Below are 12,079 nucleotides of genomic sequence, written 5' to 3' on the forward strand. Positions count from 1 at the left end.
TTCTTCTTCTTCCTTATCAGTTACCCAATCTCTACAGGTAACTAATTTTCGTTATGTTATTTGTTGTATTTCTCTTCAATTGTTCATAAATTTCATCGTCTTTACCTTCACTTTTCATTCAATTTTTTTTATATATATATTTTCAGCCATTGTTAGAGTATCTTCAACAAGCTCTAACTCTTCATTTTAATGGCAGATATTGATACTCCAAGCAAAAATACACCAGTGGGAACAAGAAAAGTAGTGGATGATCTCCAGCTAATGGCCGAAACTCAGCCATAACCATTCGTTTGCTAAATCTTCATGGATAGGCCGAAATAAGAGGAAAATCCTTCTTATGTTTGCTAATCATGTGGTGTTGTTTATCTTATGAGTGATGAAGAATAATATTGATTATAGCAATATGATATTGTAGCATCATCTAGGAGCAAGAGAATAGGTTGTTGTTGTAGAAACACCATTGATGAGAGTTGTGGAGCTTCATGCCCACCAAGTGTTTGACAAAATATTTCAGTATATTTTAGTGTATTTGTGTGTATCAACAAACAATATATCTAATTTTTTAGTGTCTTTCAGTGTATTATTTGGCTGTATTTATCTTTTTTTTTTTGTGTAGAGCCTATTTTTACTCCACTTTATTTTCACGATTTTTGTATTTCGCTGTATTTCTGCATTTTGTATTTCTAATTTATGAAATAGCTTCTGATATATTTCATTGTATTCCATTGTATATATGCATATTACAACTTTATATTTCTTAAACAATCAACCATATTTCATTGTATTCCAAAGTATATTTTTCTATATTTGGAAGTTTTCAGATCTTTAGTGGTTTTTGAATTCAAAAAGTTTTGATTGTGATAAAAGTTGCGAGAGATTCGTGAGCTGTTATGGAATGCGTGAAATATGGTTAATTTAATTTAATTTACCATTTAAAAAGAAAAAGAAGAATCTGTTCCAAAATTATAACCTATTTTTACTCAACCCGATTTTATATTTCCATGTATTTTCATGTATTTCAAAAAATTTGTTCCACAAATAGCTCCTAATTTCACTGGAGCGTGTTTACTATTCACTGTATTTCTCTATATTTCAAAAAAACAGAAATACGCGCGTTTTTAACGAAAAGTAGCTACGCTTGGTAATTTTATATTTTATAGTTATATCTAGTTAGAAGCCAATAAAAGGTAGTTATTTATGTAAGTTTCACTATTTCATATTGGATTAAATAAGTTTAGTGGGTTGGGTCGGATTAAAAGAGGAAATTGAGTAATTTTAAGTGAAATTGAAATTGAGGTTGATTTGGAGATTCCTTTAAATTGAGAGGTATTTTTGTTAACTTTCATAATAGTAGGGATATAAATAGCCCCAACCTGTAACGAAGAATAAATTTAACTAATACCAAAAAGAGAAATTGCTTCCTCTACAATATTCTTGTTCTTGTTTTATTAATTTATAACACGTTATCAGCACAAGTCTCTAACATTATTTGTGATTACTTATAATCTGTTTCTTAGTTCGTTATTAGCGTGAAACAAGTAAACATGATCTCTGGCCGTGGCATCCTCAATTAATTTGAGATTATTGGCTACTTTCAATGACGCCTCAGCAAGTATATCTTTAAGGTGGTATTCTTATCAAACTCTACTGCAATTGATTCCTCCTGTGATTGGTTTTAAATTTGTTGCTATGGAGTACTTCTAACTTAAACAACAATAGTAACCATCACTTGCTTACAAAAAGAGATTTACAATTCCATCTGACCTTTAAATTTTAAAGGCCTTGTTAATATTAACAAGTTCCATTATTTATTGTGGGATCCATGTGTAAATAGCATACAGCTTACAAACTTCATGCATATCCAATTTTCCAGAGCATATGCTTATCTTAAAGGTTTACCAGGATTGTATTTTCAAAGCATATATAAGCAAAACATTTGTGCTGTTTAATATCTTCACTGCAATAGCTTTGTCAGAAAATTCTATGTTATAGGCGGATTCGACTTTGGCTCGTGTATCAATATGTAGAATTAATTGTACAACAGTTTTATAATTTAAATATCTTATATTAATAAATATACTCAAACTCCGGCAGAGTTTGCAAATATATATATAGACGATCATTGAAGTGGCAATATTTTTCTTAGTCTTGTTATGGCTAAATTCATTTATGCCTATAACCACCGGAAGTGGTAATTTATTTCATGTCTTCGTTAATCACAAAAAGTGATAATATTGTTACTGGCTTATTATGATTATATATAGTATTAGTGGAAGACACATTAGAGAAGAACTCTTTACATTTATGTATGCCTCGATTTGCTCCTGAAGTAGTAGTATCTTAAAAGATATTATAAGCTATTACAATTTGATATGCTTAAGACACATTCAGATCATTATGTTTCATTCCTGAAGAATGAGAACTCTTACTAGACGTTACAAATACAGATCTATTCCCTGAACTAAATATGACAACATTTAGTAAAGCTAATAAATACGGACGTGTACTTGATGATGGAGATATCACAATTCACCTCCAGAAGAGGTAGAATAATTGAGAAGAGATATTCTAAATACTTTTGTGTTAAATATCTCATCAAATTTTCTTTCATGACACCAGCAGTGTCTAACAAAATCAATTAAGGGCTCCAAAAGAGCCTAATTGTTTGTATACAAGAATTATGGCACCAGTAGTGTCCAAACAATATCTGATTATGAGGAATAAATTAAAAGCTCCTGAACAGCCTATATATTATTATGTCATTTGTTCCAGATTGTAATATACAAAGTTCTTATGATCGAAATACAAGTAGTAAACTCGAAGTTTACTAAAGTAAATGGCTATCATATTGAAGTTATAAATGATAGGAGGATCAAGTATCTTTAAAGTCATGGCTGGTATGAAATATCTATGTGAAAGGTTACACGCCTTATTCTCCAAATTGTACTACAAATATAAGCATGATGAAATTACATGTCACGGTAAACCAGAAGTTTATTGGTACAAAAAAAAAAAAAAAAATTCATGTCATAGTAAACCAGAAGTTTACTAAAACAAATAGCACATGACATGGTAAACTTGAAGTTTACTATTATAAATAATTTTATTAGTCGGCATGAGCTGTTTGGCTATCCCGATTCAAATATGATGTGCAAATTAAGTATTTGACATGTATTGAAGAACTAGAAGATTCTTCAAGGAATTATTATTTTGCTTGTTCTCATAATAAGTTGATTATACTTGCTAATGTTGGGATTGAATTCCCTAAATTCTGAAAAAATATAAAAGGTGAATATGGGCCCGTTCACTTGTTATGTGATGTCTTAAATAGATGCATCGATAAGATGGTCACATGTGCGTTTATTGTCAACCCGCAGTTTGACATATGTAAAGTTACTTGCTCAAAATAATTGAGTTGAGAGCACAATTTTCGGATTATGTAATCAAGATAATTAATCTTGTTAATGCTAGTTTATACCAAGTCAAGTTTCATGTTGAATGCCTCCGATAAATAGCTAAACCATTGCTTATGAGAACAAAGCTTGATGTGGTGGTCTGAGATATGATATATTGTATATAACATCATTTGTATGCTTCAGACCAATAAATTATGATAATTCTCCCTTCACAATTAGTTCAGGGTTAGGAACTAAATATTTCCATCTAACAGTTTCTTTATGTGTGATATATAATTAATTAATCTACCATGATGCACAAAGATGGATTCCCCCAAAGAAGATGGATATATGTTAGTTTTTCTAACAAAAGGGGGAGAGAATAAGCAGCTGAGGAATATGTTATGAATTATATATCATTAGTATGATCCTCATTCAAAAGATAATTCAACTCAAATGCTAGAAGCATTTGCTGACCCAAAATTAATTTCTAACTTCAGTTGCAAAATGCTCCTATTACATTCAAGTCCCTGAAGGACAGAGTCCAAAGCATGCATGAAGCGTGTTAGACTAATCGGTTCCAAATGCAATAATCATTGAAAAGAAAGAGGAGCAAATGATAAATGATCATTATAAGGAGGCAATGTGCTCTTGAAGAGCCTGCAACATAACACTTCATGAAACCTCATGAGAGGTTAGGTACCTAAAAAATAATGAAAGTGATGAGATCTCAATAAGTTATGTCACATTGCGAACCGATACAAATGATATATCGTCGACAATATCTTTAGTACAATATAGCGCAATATTGTAAAAGATTGTGATGATCTAAATTCTACGTCTATTAAAGCATGCTAACGTAGAAATTATTATCAAGTGAAATGACGCATCTTGGTAAGCGTAAAGCTTATTGGACTCGCCGTCCGGCAGAAGATGTCACATGTTTAAATAGAAATAGATGTTGTCACAACCTATGTGAATTACTTGACAAAATTATATGAAAATTCCTGAAGAATTTTAAATGCCTGAAGCATATACAAGTTGTAGAAATTTGTTCATAGTTCTCATATGAATTAAGTGAAGCAAGGTGAACACGATTTTATCACCTTAATGAATATTTACTGACTAAGGGCACAGACTCTATTTATCCTTACGTCTTTGTGAAAATCAAAATCTGTCATATTGGTTAATGCAAGTTGATGACTTGAGAATTATTGAAACTCCTGAAGAGTTTTCAAAAGAAATAGATTATCTCAATAAAGAAATTGAAATGAGAAACTTGGTGTAATTTTTTGGTCCTGAAGTGCCATATCTTTATGCAATTGATGCATTTATATATTTTGCTATGACTATGGGGGATTATAGTCATACGATGTTGTTCTACATGACAGTCAAGTCATATAAAGATAACATCTGTTTATAAAGCAAGTCAGGAATGCACTTGGAGTGATTTCAATAATATCATATACCAATGCAACTCTATCCAAAGACTGAAGATGCAGCAGCATACATAGCCCAACTAAAGAGAGGATTCATAAAAGCACAAGTCACGCTTTATCAAAGTTGTTCTTCACACACGAGCTCCAGAAGAATGGTGATATCAACGTGCAAGAGATTTGTTCGAGCGTTAATATGGCTGATTTATTCACCAAGTCTCTACCAACTGCAACTTTCGAGAAGATGGTGCTCAAGATTGAGATGTGAAGATTCAAGTTTTTGGATTGAAGTTCTCATCGTGTGAGTTAATACGCGTTGTACTCTTTTTCCCTTTCAAGGTTTTTGTCCATTCTTTCGGGTTTTTCCTTGTAAGATTTTTAATGAGGCAACCAAATGGCGTATTATTAGAAATGTACTACTTTTTCCTTCACTAGAATTTTTTCCACCGGATTTTTTTCTAGTAAGGTTTTAACGAGGTATATTATCTATCAAATAAACATCCAAAGGGGGAGTGTTATAAATATTATTTATTATTGTGGATGTCTATATCTTTAGAAATATTAGTTTAGTGACTTTGGGATCAAGTCACTTTTTCCCTATAAATATAGAGGTTCTCCTCCATTATAAATAATCCCTCATAAGAAATAAGAACTATTTTCTCTCTTGTTCTATATATATTCTTGCTTTAGTTTATTATTTTATAATAGAGACATATTTTTAACCTTTCCCAAAAAAAAAATGTTTTCCAAACTTAGTAGGAAATCTTAAAAAAAGGCGATTGAAAGAGATTCGCACCGCCGTTTATTATATGCCCCTACAAAGTTGAAGTATAGTCTTAATACAGAGTGAAGCTACTGTTTTCCCCTCTGCCGTATCATTGTTCATTGTTCCAAATATGCCGAGAAATAGTAAAACTCCTAATGTCCATGATACTGATTGTGTAGATAGAATTTCCAATTTACCTATCGAAATTATCCGTCAAATTCACTCCCGCCTTCCATGGAAAGATGCAGCCAGAACCAGTGTTCTGTCCCAGATATGGCGAAGCTTTTGGGATTCTCGCCCTAAAATTTATTTGGATGAAACTGATTTTGGGACCAAGTTTTTCAAATACAGTGATAGAGACAAAGAGAAAAGAGATTTGTTCTTAACATACTTGCAAAAATCCTTGGACAGACGTGAGAAGTCTGAATATGATTCTGCAGTTGACTCTCTCTTGCTTACAATGATAGTTGAGAATTCTTCTGCTGAATTCCTGGTCAAAAAGTGGATTGATTTTGCCTTGAAAAATAAGGTTAAAACGTTACTTCTTAGTTTAAAAAAGACTTATCATAACGGTTTTGACTTGCGTGACGTTGAAATTAAAACTGCTACTTTGGTTACGCTGGATATCGAATACTGTGAGATTTCAAATTGTTCTTTTATGCTTCCTAATCTAAGGTCACTCTTTCTACATCATGTCTGCATTGCAGATGATGATTTTGGTGATCTCATTGGCGGGTGCCCGCAAATCGAAAAATTAAGCATTGTGAATCGCAGAAAGTTGGGTACTATTGTAGTTTCAAATCCTACCCTGAAATTATTTGTAATAAATGTTACTGGTTTTGGTGGTAAAATACTAATAGAGTCAAAAAATCTTGAATCCCTTACATTATATTCCTTCAGCAAAGGCACGTGTAAAGTAGAGATTACTTCCACCGCAACGGTCAGGAATTTGACATTGCTTGATTTTGATGATCAAGATAGGAGATTGATGAATTATATAAACATATTCCCTCTACTTGAGAAACTCGTGATTTATCAGTATGTTTGCAGTAATTTGAAAGTTTCTCATCAGCATCTGACAAGCTTTGTGCTGGAGGCCTACATGGAAATAGAGGAGGTTATATTAGATGCTCCTAAGTTAAAATCCTTCGAGTACAGGGGTGGCCTCACGTTATTTCCTGGAATTGAAACTTCACATGAGTTGGAATTTGTTCATCTCCATTTAAAACCGAGAAGGCTCAATAATCGCTGGTACATTTGGTTAAGAAATATGCTGGAGTCTTTTGCTCATTCTAAACACGTAAGGCTGACTTGCTTAGATGAACAGGTAACCTTTTTGGGCACCCAATCCTGCATATCCTTACACTATTTATCGCATGCCTTACTACATTTACTTTTTGCCCAGCCCCATGCTTAGACAGTGTAATAAGTAGAAAGGTTGCATATTACTAATTAGCTGTGTTTTTCCTTTTACTTATGGGTGACCTTTTGATTGCCTTTAAAACAAAACTACCTTTTGATGTTGCTTTTAACAATACAATTGTTTGGTTAGTTATAACTCTGAATTGCATTTTTTTTTTTTTTTAGGCTATCAGATTTCCTGATGAGCTAACTGAGATTTTAGCTCCAACAATCAATGATCTCAAGAATCTGGAATTGCGAGTTCGTTCATCTACTGCCGCTTCTCAACAAATTTTAGATGGATTTGTTAGGATTCTTCCCGGTTTGAAGACTTTGTCCTTCACTTCGAGTTCTATATCGGAACTCATTGAGGTACTCTAGATCTCCAATTGGCTTTTTCTCTTCTAATTCCTTTTTTTGTTTGTTTGTCGTTTTTGGTGCATTTTACCTTGAAAATGACTAGTGTTGGCAATGACACCGCATAGCTCACCAAGGCGATACTGATGAGTCTATTATGGATAATATTTTAGGCTATTAGTGGGGATTCATGGATTTGGTCATTTAACAGTATAGTGGAAACTATTTAGTCTTGATAGCTTTGAAGCACCTTTTCACTTTTGTTATTTGTCTGTCCATGTTATTGTGTTTGACAAACTTCATATTTCATTATATCAAATGCAGTTTCCGCAGTGAGGATGATGTGAAGGCACTCTCAGCAAAACTAGTGCACGGTCCAAAATAACACACAATGATCATATATAGAGTATGCTTTCGTTTAAGTAGGTTTTGAACTCCATATTATTGGAAGTAGAAACAGAGAGTTTGAAGAAATTTTGTTAACTGTTATTGCCAAACAATTGTTCCATGGTGCTGGACCACTTTTTTGGAGAATGCTTTCTGAGATGTAATTTGGAGGAAAAGTTAATGCGTAGGGTTAGTTGTAATTTCTTTATGAAGCTGTCTTTTCCTAAGTAGTTTTCTATATAAGTGTCTCGCTTTTCTTCTATGGATGTTCATAATGCTGTCTTGAGAAATCTGTAAAACGTAAAAATCAAGAGTCCTATGGTTATAAATGAAAAGGAGGGAGCTAATGAAATGGCTTGGAAAGGATCATAACCAAATGAAGTTATGGCTACTTAAGAGTTCAGGCTTACGAGAAAAACTAATGAAGTTAATAAAATGATCTACTTGTGTACATTTGCAACTAATATAGGTTATTGGATGTACAAAGGTAGCTTCTTTAAATATTATCTCCTGTCCTGATTATTTCACGGACTTGCTAATATGAATCAATATGTCAAATTAAATGAAGCACCAGCTGAGAGATTGTCAGGAAATAATGGAGGAACATCGGACGTCTCCGCCTAAGGCTATTTTCTTAATCTCAACATGATATTGACAAATATCTTAATAAAGCCCTTTTGGTACTATTCCCTTCCGTCCATAATAGAGGTCCGCAGTATGTGATTTTTCACCCTCAATTTTGACATATAATATTTAAGTTTTTAAAAATAAAGTTAATAAAATGATCTACTTGTGTACATTTGCAACTAATATAGGTTATTGGATGTACAAAGGTAGCTTCTTTAAATATTATCTCCTGTCCTGATTATTTCACGGACTACAAATCAATATGTCAAATTAAATGAAGCACCAGCTGAGATGTTAAATAATGGAGGAACATACGTCTCCGCCTGTCAATCTCAACATGATATTGACAAATATCTTAATAAAGCCCTTTGGTACTATTCCCTTCCGTCCATAATAGAGGTCCGCAGTATGTGATTTTTCACCCTCAATTTTGACATATAATATTTAAGTTTTTAAAAATAAAGTTTTACATATTTGAAAACTATGTAAAAAGTATTATAAGTCTCAATTATTGAAAATACAAAATATTAAACAACAACATAAAGGTCAAAAGAAAATTCGCTTTTGAATGCTTTGGTACACACACACACATCACACACACACACACACACATTAATAAAAGCTCTTTTGGTAGTCCATAATAGAGGTCCACAATAAGTGATTTTAAGGGTTTGGCACGTTCATTAAAAATAACTTAATAACACTAATTAAAAGAGTTGTTTGACTAATTAAGAAGTATCGGATTGACTTTTTACAAAATTTTAGATTATTTATAAGATAAGAGTAATATTTTTAAAAGAAAACATTTAATACCTTCTTGTTTTTTATTTAATGGAAAAGGGTCAAATATACCTCTGTACTATCAGAAAAGGGTTAAATATACCCCTCGTTATACTTTAGGTCAAATAGGGTTAAATATACCCCTTTGTTATACTTTGTCGTTTATACTTTTAGAAATTGTCCATGGGGATGAGATATCACCACTCAAGAAAGGATACATATTATACCACCTCATCCAAATATCTCTTCCTCTTCTTCTTCCACCACTACCATCTCCTCCCCCTCCATAACCTTTGCCACCATCAACACCACCATCTCCACCTTCACTAAGAGGACCAACAAAACAAATTAGAAAAAGGTTTCCTACTGGTAAGACAGAGAATATGCATCTCCACCTAAAAGTTCTTGGGAACTCTTAAAACTTCATTTGTTTGATATATTTATTTATGGGCAAAAAACATATATATGTACATGACCAGGGTATATTTACCTCGATATTTTTCATCAACAAAATATATCAATAGACTTGACCTATACATTAAAAAAAAAAAGCAAATAAAACACATCTCTTCTCTTCAAAATTTAGAGAGAGATATTCCCACCACTTTTGCTTCCTTATTTCATCCACTTTTCTCTCCCATTCATAACCTATTGTTACCAATTTTCCAACACCACCATCTCCACCAGAATTTTTATGTAAAAAGTCCATAAGAAAACCAACAAAACAAATTAGAAAAAGGTATATCCTTATATGGTAAGACAGTGTGTAGAATATGCATCTCCACCTAAAAGTTCATTGGGAACTCTTAAAACTTCAAAGTATGTGGCAATTTGTTTGATATATGTGTGTGTGTGTGTGTGTGTGTGTGTATTTATATATATATATTAATTGTTGTAAAAATAACTTTTTTTTTGAGTTTTATTGTGATTAATGCTATAAATTGTATAAAAATCTGATCAAAGTATGGAGGTATATGGCATTTTTTAAAACTGCTTATATAATTTATAGCACACACAATGATCATATATATGTCTTGCAAATCAATTTTTATATTTAATACACAAGTTAGTAATAAAAAATACTTTGTAATATTGGGGTTTGAAAATTTATCTAGAGATGGTGTCTATGGGGGGGGGGGGGAGAGAGAGAGAGATATTTTTAAAAAGAATTGAATGGTAACTATCCCATAATTAAGTCCACATTTAAAATCGCATTTTCTTCCTTAAAAAAGCTTAAAATCGTGGGTAACCCATTGCAAAATCTGGTATACTTTGTAATTTTGTTGGTATGTTTTGTAAATAAGGAAAAGTATTTTTATGTTTTGTAGTATAGAGTCTTAAATAGGTATTGTTAGGTTATTTTAAGGACCTCATTTATTCAGAAAAATCATAATTCAAATTTAGGTTTGGCCTGCTTAATTTAACATTATGAATTTCTAGAAGAAGGGCTATTCAAATTAGAGCAGTGTGATGGTTAGCTCTCACATTGCTGGGGACTCGGGTAGAGAAAAAGGCTCTTGAATGGAGTTGAGATGCATGTTTGTGTTACTGGACTATCATTGTATTGTGGTAATTCCAGTTTTGATATCTATATCGTGTTTTAGAGTTGTGAATTACATTTACGATTAGGGTTGTTGTAGGCAGAGGGAATGAAGGTGGAGATGGTGGAGCTGATGGTGGCAAAGGTTGTGGAGGGGAGAGACGGTTAACCTTGCACCTACTTAAGAAGGGGAAGAGGAAAAATGGATTGGGGTGGTGAGGTGGCATGTCTTGGTCCACCTCACTTTATTGGGTCACGTCATAACTCATGTGTACCATGGACAATTTTAATGGAGGAGGTATATTTTAGGACCAAAATATACAAACCTATTTGGACCCAAAGATCAAAGGGATATATACGGACCCAAAATATAATGAGGGGTATATTTAACTCTTTTCTGATAGTACAGGGTATATTTGACCCTTTTCCGTTTATTTAATATCCCTTAAGGCTAGAGCCCATTTGGATTAGTTGATTAAAAGTAGTTGATATGCACCACGTGCTAACAAGCACTTTTGAATGTTAAACAATTTTATAAATAAGCAATTACGTGCTTGGATAGAAGCACTGAAACTAATAGTAAGTAATTATTGTGTTTAGTAAGAAGATGCTATTAAGCACATTTCATGTTAAAATGGCTTAATTGTCCTTAAAGTTATTTACAGAAAAAATATAAATTTAAAATTATTTTTACATAAAAATGAACGAATGATGAAAATATAATAGAGAGACAATTAAAAACTAGTATGTTTTACGAAGAATATTGTGGAGATTACAAAAGATATTAGGGATAAAATCATAGAAGGTTTGATCAAACCAAAAGTTCTTATAAGTTGTAAATCATAAGTTAGAGATGACTAATTTAAAATTTTTGACTGATTATGGATTATAAGCACTTTGGTAATAAGTTGTAAAATCATAAGTTAGGGATGACTAATTTATGGTTCTTAACTGATTTTGGCTTATAAACACTTTAGTATTTACCAATATATAAATAAGTCAAGAGATACTTATAAACTAATTTGACCAACTTATAAGTTTAGCCAAATATTTTCTTAGTTTACACCAAATGTAAAATACTAGAAAATCCCACTTATTATGGTCTACAGGGAGTAATTTTATTGCTAATTTCGTATTTGTGCGGCCTACATGATATTCAAGTATATAACTTTAGTCTTTAAATGAGAATGGAATAAAGAAGAGGAAATGAAAAAGCCCTTATTGATTCACTTTAAGGGTCTGTTTGGAAAGCCACTGGTAATTGGAATTGGTGTAATTACTAGGGTAGTAATTACACAACCTAGTAATTACGATAACTTTTTTGTTTGTCACAACGTAATTACAGTGTAATTACAAGAGTGTTGTTTGGTTGCACAAGTATAATTACACA

General features: G+C 32.3%; 1 protein-coding gene across 1 annotated transcript; it reads left to right on the forward strand.

Moving 5' to 3' along the window:
• Positions 1-5,727: 5,727 nt before the first annotated feature.
• On the forward strand, positions 5,728-7,738 carry LOC132038375 (putative F-box/FBD/LRR-repeat protein At3g49030). The gene is made up of 3 exons (XM_059429051.1): positions 5,728-6,924; positions 7,185-7,370; positions 7,680-7,738. The coding sequence occupies exons 1-3, from the start codon at positions 5,728-5,730 to the stop codon at positions 7,689-7,691; spliced, it is 1,395 nt and encodes a 464-aa protein (XP_059285034.1). The 3' UTR covers positions 7,692-7,738.
• The last annotated feature ends 4,341 nt before the right edge of the window (positions 7,739-12,079 follow it).

The sequence above is a fragment of the Lycium ferocissimum genome, chromosome 11, assembly GCF_029784015.1.
Source record: "Lycium ferocissimum isolate CSIRO_LF1 chromosome 11, AGI_CSIRO_Lferr_CH_V1, whole genome shotgun sequence".
Lineage (NCBI taxonomy): Eukaryota > Viridiplantae > Streptophyta > Magnoliopsida > Solanales > Solanaceae > Lycium > Lycium ferocissimum.

What these genes read in the sequence shown, in the direction of transcription:
- LOC132038375 (XM_059429051.1), top strand. Translation starts at nt 5,728, where the DNA reads ATGCCGAGAAATAGTAAAACTCCTAATGTCCATGATACTGATTGTGTA. An exon ending in TGACTTGCTTAGATGAACAG is followed by an intron (nt 6,925 to 7,184) that starts GTAACCTTTTTG and finishes TTTTTTTTTTAG; the next exon opens with GCTATCAGATTTCCTGATGA.